The sequence below is a fragment of the Myxocyprinus asiaticus genome, chromosome 1, assembly GCF_019703515.2.
Source record: "Myxocyprinus asiaticus isolate MX2 ecotype Aquarium Trade chromosome 1, UBuf_Myxa_2, whole genome shotgun sequence".
NCBI lineage: Eukaryota > Metazoa > Chordata > Actinopteri > Cypriniformes > Catostomidae > Myxocyprinus > Myxocyprinus asiaticus.
Genome location: NC_059344.1, coordinates 11909533 through 11929746, shown reverse-complemented (window position 1 = coordinate 11929746; position 20214 = coordinate 11909533). Strand labels below are relative to the sequence as shown.

The 20214-nt window shown below is 38.6% G+C and overlaps 1 protein-coding gene across 1 annotated transcript; it reads right to left on the bottom strand.

Moving 5' to 3' along the window:
• Positions 1-3876: 3876 nt before the first annotated feature.
• On the bottom strand, positions 3877-19062 carry LOC127449822 (mitochondrial glutamate carrier 1-like). The gene is made up of 7 exons (XM_051713438.1): positions 19015-19062; positions 17404-17464; positions 16627-16789; positions 16394-16548; positions 7591-7666; positions 6270-6281; positions 3877-4018 (listed from the first exon to the last, which is right to left on the bottom strand). Exons 1-7 carry the CDS (start codon positions 19060-19062, stop codon positions 3877-3879), a joined length of 657 nt encoding a protein of 218 aa, XP_051569398.1.
• Positions 19063-20214: the final 1152 nt, after the last annotated feature.

Here is a 20214-nt window from a genome sequence, read left to right as displayed (position 1 = left end):
GCATAGTTATTAGAGCTCTCCATGCATTGCATGTATACTCCACCACTCTGTGTTCTTTCTGCAAGTTTGCCTTGATCACGGCCATTTCAGGACTATTATATCAAGATGAAACGGATCTTTCCAAATATGTTTGTGATGCTGCCAATTCTGTCTTATACAGTGATATGAGATACACTCCCAGTGCAGCAAAACACACAAAAATCAATAACAAAGGCCACCAGGGAAATAATTTTGGGGGGCTGAGAGGCATGATTAGAGGAGAGAAGAGAAGAGATTTGACAAGAAAGAGAGAGTGAGAGATGGCCACTACTTAGATGAAAATAGTGACCAGTGTATAGTTCAAAATGTCCCTTTGGACAGTGTGGTGTGAAAGCTGTTAAAGGCTGCTATGGAACAGCGCTCTGAGGTCTGAATACTAAATGTGATCCAAAGCCCCTGCAGATACAATCACATACCCAGCAATCAATGCATTTTGTCCTGTTCCTTGATTTGCTTGAGTGGTTAGCAGCATGTCTGCTGGGACACAGAACCCACATTCGCTCCTATTCTCTCTTTTTCTCTTTCATTGTCTATCTTTTTTTTCCCTCCCCTTTTCTCCCCAATTTAGAATGCCCAATTCCCAATGCGCTCTAGGCTCTTGTGGTGGCCTAGTGACTCGCCTCAATCTGGGTGGCGGAGGACGAATCTCAGTTGCCTCCGCGTCTGAGACCGTCAATCCGCTCATCTTATCACGTGGCTTGTTGAGCGTATTACCGCGGAGATGTAGCGTGTGTGGAAGCATCCATGCACAACTCACCACGTGCCCCACCGAGAGTGAGAACCACACATTATAGTGACCACGGGGAGGTTACCCCATGTGACTCTACCCTCCCTAGCAACCGGGCCAATTTGGTTGCTTAGAAGACCTGGCTGGAACATTGTCTACCTTTGTCTATTTTTTTCTTTCTATAAATGCTCACTCTCATAGGCCACGGAACCAGTATGGCTTTTAGGGTTACCTTACCCAACCTGCCTTACCTACTTTATAATGTGTCATGTCAGTCATTGTCAAACTATCTTTATTTTTGTAAAGTGAATATGAAATCAAAATGTATTCTATTTACATGTTCCTGTTCTTATTGTGCACATTTCATAGGTGTATGTTATGCACAGGCCCAGACAGAATCTAGCTGCACAGAAAGCTCCACAGATTTCCAATGTCTGTCATTCCCAAAAGTTCTATACATTCCCCATCCCCTGCATGTTTGTTTATTAAATATTTTGGCAAATTTGATGATGCTTTCAGATACCTAGAATGTAGTACTCTCAGCTCTGTTTAACACATTTTACTATGTTTGAATCCCTTCAGCAGATTTTCCCTCAAAAGCAGAAAGTGTGAGAAAGTTCAGCACATTCCGTCTGTGGTATAGTTTTTTGTTTTTACACAAGTTCATAGAAAGTTATTTGTCTTTTTTGTTCAGATAAGACAAAAGTAAACATAATTCAATAAAACATTACAGAGGAAATCAGCAGTGCAGGATTTCAACCATAAAAACATTTTAAAGCTTGAAAGTAAAAAGATTTATAATCACTGATTTCATAACACAAAGAATTATTCTCTTTCATTTCATAGAACATGTAAAAATAAGAATGTATACAATGAGCAGCATCTAAATGGATTCACAGCAACATGCTTCTATTAAATTCTGTATACATACATGTAATTTAGCAGCAATTCCTAGTGACTTTGGACATTAGAATGGTAAATAATCAGTTTGGCCTACAAACAACTCATGTTACATTACAAGAAGTAAAATTTCTGTCCACAGAACTGCCGCTCACTGGATATTTTTTGTTTTTGGCACCATTCTGAGTAAATTCTAGAGACTTTTACAGAAATACTCAAACCAGCCCATCTGGCACCAACAATCATGCATGCGATTATTCAATCAGCCAATCGTATGGCAGCAGTGCAGTGCATAAAATCATACATATACGGGTCAGGAGCTTAAGAATGGGGAAAAAATTGTGATCTCAGTTATTTGGACCATGGCCAGATTGTTGGTGCCAAAAATAAATAAATAAATAATATATATATATATATATATATATATATATATATATATATATATATATATATATATATATATGGCATGTTGCGATACATAAATTTCACAATATGATACAATGCATAGTCTTACGATACGATACAATACGAGCACCCACAAACGTTACGTTCAAACGTATTAAAGGATTCGACATAAATTTTAAATCATAAATGTCACAAAAGTGTCTGACATTGGCAACAAAAAGCAGAGCTCTAAGTAACTTAAACAACAGCACTGCATTTATCTTGTTTGAGAAAAACTAATATGAACTCACAATTTTCATGTTTTTGTTGAGAAAATAAGTTTTTCTACACTCTAATAATCTTTAGCACTTTTCACAATACATATCATTTCAAAGCAGTTTTATAAAAAATCATGCCTTGTTGTCTGCAAGCCCCCTGTGAACAAGTTGAAGTGACTGTAGCAAGGATCCTTTCAAATGTTATTTAGTGGTGATAAAAAAAAACTCAAGAGGAACCTGACCTCTGGTTTTACAATACATGTACATAATCCAATATTATTTAGCGGCTTAAGCAAAAATCTATCAGCATACGTAATTTTTTTTCCCCCCTCTTTACACTGTTTCACTTTGCATGTAAACTTTACCAGCGTTACCTTATAACATGTGCGAGTTTTGTTCTCAAAACTGTTTACAAGTCAAAAGCAGATAATCATAAGTCTTTTGTAATCACGGGTTTTTTACATTGTTGGTTTTTTTGAATAAGCTGTTTGATAGTTTGATAGTTATGACTCATAAATTATGAGCATCTTGCTGGGCATGTCATGCTCAGTGTCTGCTGGGAGAGACAGCTGTTTCTGCTTCACAAATCCACCAGTTTGCACGGTGATGTTGGCGTAAATAAAACTACATTTTTGATGTACTGTAGCACCGGGACATGACACCGTTGTTTGGCAAATTCTACAAGCTGTACAATACAGTACAATCTACTTGACATTTGCCATCGATCTTCTCGCCTATGTACTGTAAGTGTGTTGCTCTGTTTTCCTGTGAGTGCTCAGCGCCACCTCTCCGGGGAGGAGACTTGTCCGCAGCTCTCAATATTGTGCTGCTTGGTTTTAATTACACTGTAATGTGTTTGTTTATGTATTGTACAATACATATGGTATTGTATAGTGAGCGTTGCATAATATTTATTTACACCCCTAATATTTGTCATTCTTACTGAGCTGTAGCAAATTTGACTAACATTTACTTTAAACAGCCAATTAAATAAATTTTCGTGTAAAATGTCATGGTCAACTATAGTCACTCATCCTTGTCACTACAACACAGTTTTTGAACTAAAGCAATAAGTTTTTATCTTAAAGCTATTGCTGAAGATGGATGAACTTGGCTGGAGTGTGAACACGGTTGCTGATCAGTCCATAAACAATTATATTCAAATGTTAATCAAATCAGATGAATTTCAAATATACAATTTCATGTGACAGGTTTCAGTTTAACCAAGAGCCTTACAAAGTCAGTACATTGATAAAATTGTGACTCAACAGGTTGTGTTACAAGATTTAATTTACTTAAAAAAAAAAAACCTCTACTGTCTCTATTTCATTAATTTCAAAAGCTAAAACGACAGTTTGCTTTTTACTTTAAATATACTCAAATAGAATTAAATGTTTAGTTTTTTTTTTTACTTAAATGTTTCTTAAACTTTTTAACAATGTAAAAAGTGGTAACCTGAATTGCTACCTTAATTACCTATTTCGACCTGATCAAAGTTTGAATACAGGTAGCTGTTCCAAGACCAGTGCTTCCAGCAACAGTGTAGATTCAATGTTTTTGTCCTGACAGGAGGCTGAGAACAAATTCACTAACTCCCATGAAGTAAACCACCTGAGCGATGCCAAAAAGGGGAGCAATGGCCAATGCATGACAGTATGCCCCCTTCATGAATGCAATGGGACCCTCGTTACTGTCATGTGTATTGTGTTGATTCATGTCTTTTACTTTGAAATTCTAGTTCCTGGTTCATGTCATGTGTTCCTGTTTCCCTTGTCATGTGATTCCTGTTTTCCCTCCATGTTCTTGTGTCATGTTTTCATTGGGTTATTGTTTAATTAGCTTGTTATGAGTTCTGTTTGTTCATTGGTTTATGTTCTCCCACGTCTTGTATTTAAGCCTCATGTTTTCCATTGTGTAGTTGTGAAGTATTGAATGTGATGGTATGTGTTTTGGCAAGCCATAGTCAAGTCAAGCCATAGTCAAGTCAAGCCATAGTCAAGTCAAGCCATAGTCAAGTCAAGCCATAGTCAAGTCAAGCCATAGTCAAGTCAAGCCATAGTCAAGTCAAGCCAAGCCAAGTCTAGTCTAGTTTAGTCCATGTTCATGTTTTGTTTTGTAGTCAGGGTTATTGAATTTCACGTTCTGTAATTAAAACTGCACTTGGGTTCTTCATCTCATCTTCACGTCATCTTCGTCATTGTCATCATTGTCAGCAGCCAACAACGTTACAGAATACTTGACCAACCATGAACCCAGCAGTTTTACTTCTGCGCCTACGTCAGGGGAATCGTCGCCTGGAGGTCTATGTTGAGGACTTCTGCGGTCTAGCCAGCCAGGTAGACTTTAATGAGGTTACTCTCAAAGACTGTTTTAGATTTGGACTGAATGAGTCCATTTCTTTTTTGATGCCTGGCGGTCGCAGTTCCCTCAGCCTGGCTCAATATATCGACCTCGCCCTACGGATTCATTGGTTCCCTGTTCACTGTGGGGGAGGCCGCCGCCGAGCCAGAGTTCCACGTCACGGCCGCCGCCGAGCCAGAGTTCCACGTCACGGCCGCCGCCGAGCCAGAGTTCCACGTCACAGCAACGCCTCAGCCTGCTCCATGCCACGTCACAGCAACGCCTCAGCCTGCTCCATGCCACGTCACAGCAACGCCTCAGCCTGCTCCATGCCATGTCACAGCCACACCTGAGCAGTGGGACCTGGAGATGGTTCCCACCCTTATACCCACCCTTAGTTCTCCTGAGCAGGCAAGGGGAACTTTCGGCCCTCCGATCCCGCCTGGACCCTCTGAGCCCTGGACTTCGCCTTGGCCTGTCGGTCCCTCGACATTGCCTCAGCTTGGCGTTCCCTCGGCTCCATTACGGTCCTTCAGCCTGTCGGCTGTGCCGGGGTCCCTCGTCCCTCCGGCTCCTCCTTGGTCTGTCGGTCACCTGGCTCCGCTTTGGCTCTCCGATCCTCTGGCTGTGCCTCGTCCCTCCGATATGTCAGCTTCACCGGGGACCTCCTTCCCTACGGCTCCACCTTGGTCCTCAGTCCCACCGGCTCCACCTCAGTCTTCCGATCCCTCAGCTCCGCCTTGCTCCTCCGAGCTTCCAGCACCGCCTTGGTCTTCCCTGCCATCGGCTCCACCCTGGCCCTTCGAGTCTTCGGCTACTCTCCAGGCTCCACGTTCCATGGCTCCGCCCCTCGAGCCTCTCACGGCTCCACCTTCCATGGCTCTGCCCCTCGAGCCTCTCATGGCTTCACCCCCCATGGACTTTGCCCTGGTCCCATGCCCCTCACCCTTTTTCGCCACGCCACGCCCCACGCCTCAAGACAACCCCCCCCCCCCCGCTCCCGACAGAACTTTGTATTTATGTCATGTTTTACGTGTTTTGTTTATGTGTTGGGGTGTCAGGAGCCACCCCTTAGTGGGGGGGATATGTCATGTGTATTGTGTTGATTCATGTTTTTACTTTGAAATTCTAGTTCCTGGTTCATGTCATGTGTTCCTGTTTCCCTTGTCATGTGATTCCTGTTTTCCCTCCATGTTCTTGTGTCATGTTTTCATTGGGTTATTGTTTAATTGGCTTGTTATGAGTTCTGTTTGTTCATTTGGTTTATGTTCTCCCATGTCTTGTGTTTAAGCCTCATGTTTTCCATTGTGTAGTTGTGAAGTATTGAATGTGATGGTATGTGTTTTGGTACGCTATAGTCAAGTCAAGCCATAGTCAAGTCTAGTCTAGTTTAGTCCATGTTCATGTTTTTTTTGTAGTCAGGGTTATTGGTTCACGTTTGTAAATAAACTGCACTTGGGTTCTTCATCTCATCTTCACGTCATTGTCATCATTGTCAGCAGCCAACAACGTTACAGTTACGAAGAATCTTACTATCAAGGAAATGAAAAAGAGAATAAGATTTTGTGTTATGTGTCAAATTTAAAGAGTGTTTGTGGCACTTTAAAAACCGGCTCGAAACTCGAAACACCTCGATTTTGGTTTGGGATGTAACACTTACTCAAAATCTCCAGTGTAACTTTCACTTTCAGATGTGAAATTGAAAGTGGAGATTTAGAGTATAAAAAAGACTTACATTTTTATCAGCTTCTCACCCACACCTATTATATTGCTTCTGAAGATATGGATTTAAACACTGGAGTCTTATGGGTTACTTCTATGTTTCCTTTATGTGATTTTTGGAGCTACAAATGTCTGATCACCATTCACTTGCATTGTATGGACCTACAGAGCTGAGATATTCTTCTAAAAATATTCTTCTTTGTTTCTGTTCTGCAGAAGAAAGAAAGTCAAGGTGAGCAATGATGAGAGAATTTTCATTTTTGTGTGAACTATCCATGTAACAACTGTTTTTGCTGAAATATCGATCTCTGCTGTCAACGGTCAGTCATAATGACCAATCAAAAATGGAAGAGGGGTGACGGACTAAACAACAGCCTCCAACATTCCTCTGTGATTCCCTATCATGCATTGCAAAGCCCAATTTTGGCAGCAAATAAATGTGAAGCTCATAGAAATATATACAGAAATACTGTGTGATCACAAACAATTGTAATAATTTGAATTAGGATGCAATTTATGGTAACTTTGTAACCAAATGTGAGTGATTGTGTATTTGTCCCTTCAGGGCTTGCCGTTGAAAGTATGTTCATGCACAGCTTCATTGAGAAAAAGACAAATATTCAATAAGCACAGACTATTCTGCCTCCATTTTCTTATTATATTAGTCATGTGAGTGTAGGAAAGCCCCAGAAAATGCTTAGTAACACACTCCCCATGATTCGAGCAGGACATTGGCTTGGCAGTTTTTCAGAGTGAGAAAAGGCTCATTGGTCACGGCCAAGGCCACAAGAATTTACCCGAAAGCCAGTGATAGTATCAAACAAGTTGGATGTTGTCAAAGAGTTGGCAGTCCATTAACTCAACATGGAGAAAAATGAGTGGGAGAAATGGTATTGCTCAGTATCCGTAGGAATGGCAGTCCTGCCTTTCAGATCCCAAACAGCCTTAAGATTGCCTTTTTGATTGAGTTTGTTAGTGAATTTTAAATGCCTTACAGCCTCAATCACCATTCAATTTGATTGTATGGAGAGAAAAAAAAAATGCATTGGAGTGAATGGTGACCGAGGCTGTCAGTCCCTAACATTCTGCCGGTAAGCAAATAATGACAGGATTTTCATGTTTGGGTGAATTATTCCTTTAAAGAGATTTTTAAGAGGTGGCCATGTGAAACAACTGCCACAGAAGTCTATGTTAACTTACCTGATACAGTCTTTGACTCCAATATAAGTGTCCTCCTGACGTCCACTAGCCAATGACTGAAGCCTGGTCTTTATCACTGCAATCCAGAAATACACAAACAAACACATCCACACAATTACACACTTAGTTTGCATTCACACATCTCATACTTGTTTCCTCTTAAAGATACTGGTGGCATTGTAAAGAAATTGTGAAACTAAAAATGTACTGTATCTGTGTTACTCAAACAAGGGCATAGGTTTGGTTTGAAAGTTGGTAGGGACATATTGCATGGAGGCCATTATTCAAAATGTTGATATCAAGAATGTGAGAAAGTATAGTGTATATAGGCACAATATTTCCTCATATAACAAGTCTCATTTTCTATCCCACTGCCCCACCATATTAATTATAACCCCCTTTTGTTTACAGGCACTATTTTGATCACGAACATTTAATTTTATTTCCTGCATTTTATAGACAAAACATGCTTTTCCTATCTACCCAGATGTTCTTCTCCAATGTGTAAAATAAAACATGTACGAACTAATTTTGCTCGACTCTCTGACACACGCCTATGTCACCATAGAAACACACACATACTAGACACGTGCCTAATACTTTATAAACTTTATGGATGAATGTATTCAAATCATACCGCGAAGTTATTTGTATTCTGAGAAAAAAAAAATTATATTTCGTGCAGCCCCACTGGCCACCACTAAATTCTTTATTTGGAATGGTAAGTTATACTGGCATTTTCCTGCACCTTTAATCCTCCCCCTTACTTGGCACAGTTGTTATAATTCAAAGGTGTCTTCCTCAAGAGGGCGCTTACCACCCGTAAAACAGAATCTTCCATTGGGCCACATACAAAACTCAGGAGGTATTTTGACTTAGTCTTAGATAGGAAACATTTGCACATAAAAAGTATGTTTGTTTAAATCTATTAGTTAAAAGGCTTGGACCTAAGATACAAATGGAAATCTGCCCGTGTAATCTTCAAAGAATAAGAAAGAAAAGCCCTTATGCAGTAAACACAAACTACTGTTATTGGTGCATCCTGAACAGTTCTGAGAAAAGTACAGGTGCTACGTGACAACATCTTTTATGCCTGGCTTCAGAAGATGTCTGACAATAATTTACACACGAGTAATGATACTGAGAATTTTTAATAATCATTCAAATGAAAATTAAAAATAAATTATAAAGTTAAAGGATTTTGTAAGTGCTAAAACTGCCAGGACAGTTTTTCTGAAAGTTGAGAGGGACATGTCCCTCCCACCCCTACCTAAATCTACGCCTATAAACTCAAACAATCCATGATGTTACATTTGATAACTTGATGTAAAATGTAAAAAATGTAAGGAGTCATGCCTTTAAGAACCTATACACGCACCTAAGCAAGAGGAAGCTAAAGCACTGTTTGGACAGGATTAGGCTTCTAAACCAGTGTCTCTCAACCCTGGTCCTGGAGGACCCCAGCACTCCACATTTTGGATGTCTCCCTTATCTAACACACCTGATACTACTGATTAGCAGTGTTGTATAAACAGGGTGTGTTCCATTCCGAAGTGCTCTTCCCTCTGCCCTAATCTAGGGGTGTCCAAACTTTTTCAGTCGGGGGCCAAATGCAGAAAAAAAAAACAAGGTGCCACGGACCGCATCGCTGTAATAATTAAAAAAAGGGGGCTAGATGCTACTACATTGTCACTAATCCATTCGAAGGCTATACCCACCAGAGTGACAGCTTCGGAAGGTTAAAGCGTGTAGGGCTCAAAAATATTGGTCAATGTCATCTATCTATCCAAGCAAAAGGAGCTGATGTTCCCTTCACGCAACAATGACGCTAATGAACATCACTTGCACCTAATTAGAAATATTTACACATGATTTTGCCTCACTATTAACTACTTTCAGAATTCAAACCAAAAAGGAATGCTATAAAACTTTTAGTCTCAATGAAACAGTTTAAGCTTCATGTTGAAATATTTGTTTTTTATTTATTTTAATAAAAAATGTAACCAATAAACAAATGTACAGTGTGTTTAATTATTAAACAAAGAAAATACCACTGTGAATATTATTAACTTATCGACTCCTTTATTACAATAACAGATCAAGTGAATTTATAGTAAAATATCACAAGCAATAGCCGGTTTCAAACAGAAAGCCAGGGGTTTAAAAATGTTTTAAAAAGTTTACTGTAATAATTTAAGGCTTTTAAATACCACAGATTTGAAGGGATGTCATATGTTTTTGTTTATAGAACCAGAATGGGTTTGCAGTTGCAGATGGTTTAATGTAGCCTAAACACTTGGCAAACCTGTGGACTAATGACGAAAGGTCTGGTTCTGGTCTGCTTGGCCACAAAGTGTCCATCATTTGAACCCATGTAAACATTAGTTTTGAAGGGCCCTTCGAAGCAGCTACTTATGAGCACTTTGGTATGGAACGCCCCTTTAACATGGCAGCCCTGATTGTTCTCCCTTCAAAATGCCCTTCGGAGGCTGATTCATTTCATTTGGAACGCAGGGAATGTGTTGGGTTATTAGCCAAATTAAAGGTAATCCACTGCAAATAACTAATTACCTTATCTAAAATTTTATGACATTAATTATTGATTACTTAACTGGAAAAGTAATCACATTACTAATTCCTTCAGTTACATTCTAAAACACTTTTCCACTCAACGAAATTAAAATATCTATATTTCCTTTTTGTTCATTGTTGCACACAAGTCATACACTCAGCACCACACGTTTCTCCTGCACAATGACAGATGTAAAAAAATACAGACGTACATATGAACATAATTCATGTTTTAAATGTATTTTACATAATATTATTTTAGAAATATGTGTAAACCAATAATGTACTTAAAAGCAATTAAATTAATAAAAAGTTTAACTGTAATCTGATTGCAATAATTTAAAATGTAAAGTGATATACTACTTTTTTGACTACAAAGTAATTGGATTATAGTAACTATTTACTTAATAGCTAATCAGCATACTCAAGTAAAATTAAAGATACCTTTATGCCGCAGTGCGATGACATCTCAGATCATTACCTCGTCTCTTGTATACTGTGATCAGCTAATGTTACTCAATCTACACCATGCTATCATTCAGGTAGAACTATTCTTTCGACCACTAAAGATAGCTTCACTAATAATCTTCCAGATCTATCTCATACACTCAGTAAGCCCCAAAGCCTAGAATAACTTGATGAAATAACAGAAAGTATAAATACAGTCTTCTCTAACACTCCTGATAGTGTCGCTCACCTTCGATTTAAGAAAATTAAAGGAAAAAGCCCTGCACCATGGTACAATGACCACACTCATGCTATCAAGAGAGCAGCTCGGAAAATGGAGTGCAAGTGGAAGAATACAAAATTAGAGGTATTTCACGGTGCATGGAAGGATAGTGTCTGTAGCTACAGACAGGCACTAAAAGCTGCCAAGTCAGCATATTTTAGCAAACTCATAGAAAGTAACCACAACAATCCTAGGTGTTTATTCAGTACTGTGGCTAAATTGGTTAGGAATAAAGCCTCAGCTGAACCAGATATTCCGTCGCTGTACAAGAGTAACGACTTCATGAATTTCTTTACTGATAAAATTGAAATAATCAGAAATAAAATTGGAATTATGCAATCATCTGTCACAGTACCTCAGAAAACAGTGTCTCATAATTTTCCTCACGTGCAACTTCAATCCTCCGCTGTCATAGATCATGAAGAGCTAACAAAACTTATCGAAACATCAAAAGCCACAACAAGTATGTTAGATCCAATATCAACTAAGCTCTTAAAAGAGGTATTCCCTGTAATCTCAGAACCTATTCTTAATATTATTAACTCCTCGCTATGCTTAGGACATGTCCCATGAAACTTTAAAATGGCTGTTATCAAACCGCTTAATAAGAAACCATAACTTGATCCTGGAGAACTGGCTAATTATAAACTGATTTCAAATCTCCAGTTTATGTCGAAAATACTAGAAAAGGTAGTATCCTCCCAAATATGTTCATTTCTACAGAGAAATAGTATATATGAACAATTTCAGTCAGGATTTAGGCCCCATCACAGTACAGAGACTGCACTTATCAGAGTTACAAATGATTTGCTCTTTCATCTTATCGCGGCTGCATTTCTCTTCTAGTGCTTTTAGATCTTAGTGCTGCCTTCAACACCATAGATCACAACATTCTCTTGAATAGGCTAGAGAATTATGTTGGCTTTTGTGGACTTGTATTAGCATGGTTTAGGTCATGTGTAGCAGACTGCTACCACTTTGTCTATGTAAATGAGGAATTGTCAAACCAAACAAAAGTAAAGTATGGAGTGCCACAGGGATCAGTTTTAGGACCTCTGCTTTTCTCCTTGTATATGCTTCCCCTGGGAGATATTATCAGGAATCGTGGAATAAGTTTCGACTGTTATGCCGACGATACCCAACTTTATATTTCTTCAAAACCTGACGAAATTTCACAATTCTCCAAATTAGCAGTGTATCAATGAAATAAAAGTTTGGATGGCCAGAAATTTCCTTCTACTCAATTCTGACAAAACAGAGGTAGTAATTATTGGTCCAAAAACCTCTAAAAACAAGCCACTAAAATATAATTTGACTCTCGATTAATGTACTGTTACATCATTTTCAACAGCGAAGAATTTAGGTGTTATATTTTATACCAATCTGTCCTTTGAAAATCGAATTACCAATGTTTGTAGAATAGCATTCTTCCACCTAAGAAATATTACTAAAGTATGACACATGCTCTCTGTTGCTGATGCCAAAAAACGAATTCATGCGTTCATGACCTCAAGACTAGATTATTGTAATGCATTACTGGGAGGATGTCCAGCAAGATCAATAAATAAACTTCAATTGGTACAAAATGCAGCAGCCAGAGTGCTGACTAGAACCAAGATGTATGATCATATTAGCCCCATTTTATCGTCGTTACATTGGCTACCTGTTAAATTTCATATTAATTTTAAAATTCTGTGAACTACGTACAAGGCTTTGAATGGTCTAACTCCACAGTACTTAAGTGACCTTCCACCATGCTATATTCCATCACGTTCATTACGATCACAAAATTCTGGCCTGTTAATAGTTCCTAGAATAACAAAATCCACAAAAGGAGGTAGATCATTTTCATATTTGGCTCCTAAAGTATGGAAAAGTCTCCCTAACACTGTTCGAGATGCAGACACACACACTCAGTTTAAGTCTAGACTAAAGACTCATCTATTTAGCCAGGCATACACTTAATTTATCCTTCAACTCACAATTAGGCTGCTTTAGTTAGGTCTGCCAGAACCAGAAACCAGAAACATTGATCATGATCTATAACTCCGCAATAAATTGAATGGCATCTATGCTAATATTATTCTATTTGTTTCCCTGTCTCAACCTCGGGACTCCTATCCTGAGGTCACCAGAACCGGCTGGATCCAGCTCCATTCCTGCTTCGTGTTGGACTCCACTACTACGTGTCTCTGAGTGATGACGACTAATAGCAGCCGGTGCCAGCAAAACATCACTTCAGTCTATTACGATGGAGCTCAGAGGATGAACTGATGCCAACTCCAACCATAACACATGGGATACATCATATGCCATTACCTGAACCTTGGACTTAGGATAGACCTCACCAAAATTACCGGCCGGTTGAACTGCAATGCACCTAACTTATCTCTGCCTGCATCACCTCGGTCTAATGATGAACTACACTCTTGAAATGGAATACATAGACTATCAATTAATTGCCAACAAAGTAATATTGGCATTATCTTCATGATGTTAGCCAGAGGGGAACTGGCCCCCACTGTGAGCCTGGTTTCTCCCAAGGTTATTTTTCTCCATTAACCAACATCTTATGGAGTTTTGTGCTCCTTGCCACAGTTGCCTTTGGCTTGCTCACTGGGGTCCTAAATACAATTATTATTTAATTACTTATTTTTAAAAACAATTCACAATCATATTTTATCAAATTAAACAATGATGACTCTAAGACATTATAGATATTACAGTTTCATTTTCTGTTAATGCATGATTTTCTGTAAAGCTGCTTTGAAACAATGTGTGTTGTGAAAGGCACTATACAAATAAAAATGACTTCTTGAAATTGATTCAAGTAAATGTCAAAATAGCATATGAGTAAAACATAATTATACATTAAAAAGTATGTAAATAAATATGACCTCATAAACAAACTCTGCCCAGTGTGATGATGATTGAAAATGCTGGTATTTATGCTGCGCTCCATTCAACTTGGAAATCCAGTGGATGATAAACATTCACTTTTATTAAATAATATCCTGACACGGGCTTCTGCCTGACAGGACCATGGAAGTCTCGGCCTGCCTCGTGTTTTGTGAACACCCTTTGTGTGAGTGCACGTGTCCGGTTGTTTGGGACCGCTATGCACGAGTTACCGCCGTGCACCCTCTGGTGATATCACGGTCCTGTCACCTTGCCAGGTTGAGTTTTTGTCTGACGAGGGCCGTGGCATCATCGTTCCCTGTCTATTTTTGTCAAACCATGTTTATGTTTTGCCCTTATGTGTTTCAGGTGCCGCTGGCACGCGGAATCAGTTCCATGGGAACCCTGATTGTTTCTATGGGAACGCTGATCATGACAACCTTCAGCTGCGAGCGGCACCTACATCTTGTTTGTTCCCTGCTTATTTTAATCCCCTCGTGTGTCATGTCTGACGTTGGATCATTGTTGCTCAATATTGTTCTATCTAGTGGAAAATGTTTGTTTACCTTGCAGTTCGCCTTCGCCTTCATTGCAGTTCACCTTCGCCTTCATCTTCGCCTGTCTTCACCGCCCAGTGTCCTTGGAGGAGGATTCCTCTTCTCTGCCCGCATGTCAGGGGTAACCATAGCCTGAGCTTTGTTTCAGTTTAAATACTTTTTCTGTTGATTAATAAACTCATTGACTGTTTTCCTCTGCGTTTGGGTTGTCTCTCACGTTCCTGACAATTTCCATCAGTGACTACATTTACATGGATACCAAAAAGTGGCTTATTGCGAAAAAGTGTGTTATTCCGAAAATACAGCGTTACAGTTTACATGCATTGTATAAGCGGCGTACTCTTAACTCCCGTATACAGGTACATGTGGCTCAATCAGTAAGCAGCTTTCTTCACAGCAACGTAATTACCCCATGACGCTTGTGTAAATAACAAACATGGGATCCGAGGAAGACTTCGCTATTTTATTCCATATTGCTTTGCTTTATTTCCAGATATTATCAAGTTGTTGCTGTGTTTGTTTCCTTAACTCTCTATTGTGACCTGCAGGGGAATTGTGCTGCAACACTGGAGTTTCCCTCTTATGTAAAGCTCCAGGATTCCCCCAATGTATGTGCGCATACGTGAACGTGAGGGACCATCAATATTTTACATTGGTATGTATAAATTGGTAAAGTTTATAGTGTATGTGATTTTCCCACTGTACTCCCCGAAATGTTGAATTATTTCAGCACGTGCACTCTTCAAACTCCCATCAGAACCCCGCTTATGCGTTTACATTGCCACATTAAGCCGCGTTCTCAGAGAGACACCTAAGTGTGTTAAACCGCTTTCTCTTAATCCCTCACTGAGTCAAAGTTCCTACATTACATCCAGCCTGATCTCATTAAATTTATGTGACCATGGCAACATCAAAATTGCGTGCTGTATTACATGTTTTGCTGCAGTTTCCCAGTGAAATGTCCAGTGGGGGGCCCCAAAAGCGAGTAAAATTATGCTATAATCAGATGAGGTTTTTCAGGTGAATTTTAGATGGATGTTTCAATAAGTTAAATGTACCTCCCTAACCTAAAACTTTAGCCTTAACCTAACCAGTACTGTCCTAAAAGATGATGAGAGGTGAACAAAACAGACATCCTTACCCTTAACCAACACCTAAACCTAACTGATAGTGTTTTAAAATGCAAATGCAACATGAAAAGCACATTTTCTGAAGCAACCACGTTATTTGGTGTTGCTTCTATGGTATTTTAGTTTTGAGCATTCTTGGCTGGGCTTGAACCTTGACCTATGAGTCCAAAGTCCAACATTCTATCAGGTGAGCTACCCACAAGCTAATCACATTGGAATAAATGTGTAAATGTAGGTGTGTCTGCAAAAGAAGCATTAACATGTATAGTTTTTCAAATGATGCATTAGAGTAAAAGTGTTTCAATATCATAACATACAGTAGTAGTGTGTGTGTAAAAGAGTGAAAAATAAGTGCTTATAAAGTCATAATTAGCCATTGTACTCATGATTTTTGTAAAAGTGAATAAAACACATAGTTGTTATAGCACCTCTAGTGTTAATTTCACCAGGAAACTGTTGAAATTTTTTGAAAGCGGCACATAAAACTCAGTTTACAAAAATGTAGTTAGAGTTACATGCATTCTATGAGACTAAGTTGATGACATCATAATGAAACCAGTTGCTATCGGTCCCCCCTGGGTGTTCGGTCCAGGAACAGGGGTACCTATGAAAGATCAGGGGCTTGACAGAATAAATCAGGGGCTTAAGCCCCCCAAGCCCCCATGACACCATTGCTATTGTAGGTAGTACATAGCTCACTAGGTTTTGGAGAAGAGCCTTTATTTTGTGGAGAGAAAAAAAAAAACACCAAAAAAACTTTCCTCTTTTTTTCTGCTTTCATGATTTATGATATCTCTATTGGGCATTATACCCAACTGTACCCTTTAGTTAACTTACTCAGTGGTCCTTGAAATTGGACTTATATACACAAGTCATCTCACTAAATGTCTCCATTCATAAAGCATAGACTGTCTCACCATCCACAGGATTAACAGCAACATCTGAAGTGGATCCTGCAAGACAGCCAGAGAGGAAGGACATGTAAAGCTGAGCCGAGCCATCAACATTCCTCCTGCCCAGGCTGTTCAGGTTAGCAAACAGCGGGAAGTAGATAATGGAAAAGGGCACATCTCTAAAGGAGAGAAAGAGACAATACAGACACAACCATATGAGTTAAAGTATGAACAGAACACATTATGGCCTGTTGGACTCCCTTAATAGAGTGGCCCCCAGTCCCTTATAGAGACCAACGATGCTTTTGTCCTTCAGCATATCTTTAGACAGCTGGAGAGTAGTGGGAGACTTCACCTGAACAACACTCACTTTGGCTCCACCTCTTCCACCCTGCTGGCCAGTCAGCCTCCTCTGGGCCTCTGTCAGAGACATCAGATATGCTTAGAGTGGAATATATTATATACTGCCTGATGTTTTTAAAATATAGGTTGCAATACAGTATGCAGTATGTACGATAAATGTTTCATAAAGTAGTAATATATTAAATTGTCATCGCATGACCTGATTATTTTGCATGTTTATTCAATGAGTGTCATCCAGTGATCTTAATGCGATTACATATTTAAATACGGTAATGTTTGCTTTTTAATCCACTTTTGTGTAAAAATGTCTCAACTTCCAATCAAATAATGAGTCAAGAAGATATTTAGAAATTAATAAGTTACTAAGAAGTTAAATTAAGATATTAAGAAGTTTATTTGTCACCCTGGAAATGGAAGGTCAAATCAAGCATAATGCTTTGAGAATACACTATTACTGTACATGCAGTGTGCTCTGGTTGACAAATGTAGCAGGTCATCAAGGCTCCATACATACAGCGCAGAAAACTGTATTTTGTGCACAGTATACATATTACATACTGCAAAAATTCATAGTATGGTAGTAGGCTCTTCCAAAAATAATTTGCCAAATGAGACATGAGGGTATAAGATAGGTGTAAAGTTTAGCAGACAGACAGTTTTATGTCTTTCACCTATTCTCCCAGCATCCTGTAATTGGATCTTTAGCATCACCACAGGAGTGGTTACAATCACCTGCCAAAACACAAATGAACCACACAGCAACAGAAATTATTTAAAGTAGTAAGACCGTGAAGAACATTAACGGATTGTTCTGAGTTCAGTACAAGTTGAGTTCTATTGTAAGTATCTGTAACATGCTGTAGCTTATCAACATCCCTGAGTTTGTAAAACAACATTTTCATTAGCAAAATGAGGTGGGAATGCAATAAATTGTATATTTTTGGAGCTGTGGTGTGTCAACTTTTTTGTTATTGTGCTCACTCCCTTAAACTGTGCTTTTCCATACAAATTATTCACCTTATTCCAAGTGTTCTGACGTGACTGTGTGAGGAACAGACCAAAATTAAAGTGATTATTAACGAATAACCTTCCACTCTAATCTTTATATATCTTAAGGCAGAGGCTATTTGCATTAAGTGCAAATAGTGTAAGAAGCTATTTGCACCCCTAATTAAATATTAACAAATGTTACCAGGGCATCACACAGCAGATCATTTTGGCATCACTGCAGCATGTTTATTGTGTTTATTTATAGTCCCACAAACACCCTACACCAACCCCTACCCCTAAATCCTACCCTTACCTTTCCTTACAAAAATTGACCATAGTTTTACTACAGTAAACACAGTATTACCATAGATTTTTGCAGTAAAATCATAGTAACCACAAAATTAAACATGGTTACTATATTAACAGCATATTACTGCAGTATGGTTAATTGCATTAAAACAATGGTTTCTTCCAAAAAACTCAGTTACTTCAATATTTCTATAGTAAAACCATGGTTAATTTTAACCGGATCAAACCTTTCTCTCAACTCCCAGACATTCACTGTGACCAAATCACTGCAAGGAATTCAGCCTTTATATTCTTTTTCATTTATTATTATAAGTAGTATCAAGGAAACTGTTAAGAGTGGAGACAGGAAACAGGATGGGGAAAAAGTATGATAAAAGGCGGATTCGAACCCGGGTCGTCCTCACAAAAAGGCATATCCACACCGTCATTACACTACTACAGGACACTAGGGGGGCAGTTTATCTTCAATTTTTGTGTTTCCACCAGACTATTGGAGTGCAAACAGCCGCTCTGTGTGGCAGGTGTTATTTACACCTAGTGCAAATAGTCAATCCGTTATCTTTAATAGGAGGAGTAGTCATAGTGTTTTTAGCACAACTCAGTGAACATATCACCTGGAAACTGCAATACATACACAATGTAACATTTTGCAAAGATTTACCCATAGTCACATTTTTGTAATGATACTAGGGAGGGTTTAGCAGGTTTAGCTCTTCGGCCAGCTGGCTTCCCAGCCTGACCAGCTGCCAAGTGGACAGAACCCCTCTAAAACCATCAAACCTTACCAGCATGAGCAGTGTAGACCTGTCTGGTGGTCATATAACACAGCAAATAAACTTAGGCTGGTTTAAACTGTTGTTCTCAGCAGGAAAGTTATAAGTACCCAGATTATTCCTTTAAGAAACACATTAATCAAAGACAAATGTTGTTTGTCTGTGAGACCCTGATGTGGGTGAAATGGGTGCTGTAGAGGAGTGACTAACTTGACAGGTGCCCGCTCCGCAGACAGCTAACATTTCTCTATCCAGCATCAACCAGAAAAACAGAAAAAAAGAGAGAGAGAAGGAAAACGCATGATTTTTACATTTTTACTGTTTCCACTGTAAACAAGAAGTGTCTGAGGTCTGGGGCTTAATGTATGATGACATCACACACCCAAACACACACTCAAACACACACTTCAATAATTCATTGCAGTCTGCTGGACTGTATTAATCAATAATTTAGCATTTTAGCTATTAGTAACCATGGAGATGCACATTACAGCTAAAGGCAGGGGCGAAGATTCCGGGTGCGGAATAATCAAAACAAGCAAGTACAACCTATACAAAGGTATTCAAGGTAAGCTGAGTTATACCACAATATCTATTCATCATGCAGGTGCTTATGGGTAGCTTTTAGCAAGTAAGCCCTGTTTGCAAAACTCTATGTGGATTCATTCACTTTAAAACTAGGAAGTCGATATGAGACTTCAACTGGTCTACATTATGCCCAGGGCAAAAAATTATAAATTAAATAAGAGCATTCCCTTTTTAAATCAGTGAAACTGTTAAATAAGTCATCAGACCTTCATTATGCCCTGCTTTTGAGCACATTCCCTGTCAAATTAAAGTGAGTCATAAAAATGTGCAAATGAACATATATTTATGAATAAAAAACAAATCCCAAAACTATCTAATGAATGATTTAACTGACAGGATGAATTGTGTTCTCAGAGTTATCAGAGATTATTAAAATTTATCTTGGCCAAAACAATGGTTTGTTATTTTTGTGTTACTTTTTACATATTTTCTGTTTAATGATTTGTGCGGGTGCGTGTGTGTGTGTATGTGTGTGTGTGTGTGTGTGTGTGTGTGTGTTTCATAATTGTTTTACAGTTTTAATTTAGCTAATATATATATATATATATATATATATATATATATATATATATATATATATATTTAAATAGCCTATTTTAGATAAAAATGTTGTGGAACATAACTAATTTTTTCTACTTTAGATAGTATTTCATATTTGAAACAAAGGTATTCTTCTCAAATGATTGTCAATAAACAGCAGGTTTCCATTGTGACAGCTTACCCCATATAGTGTGTCAAAATGAAGCTTTTGTTTGTGCAGTTACTGTTCATTATTATTTATTTATTTTTATGTTTTTTGTAGTCAAGATTTTAAGGTATGTG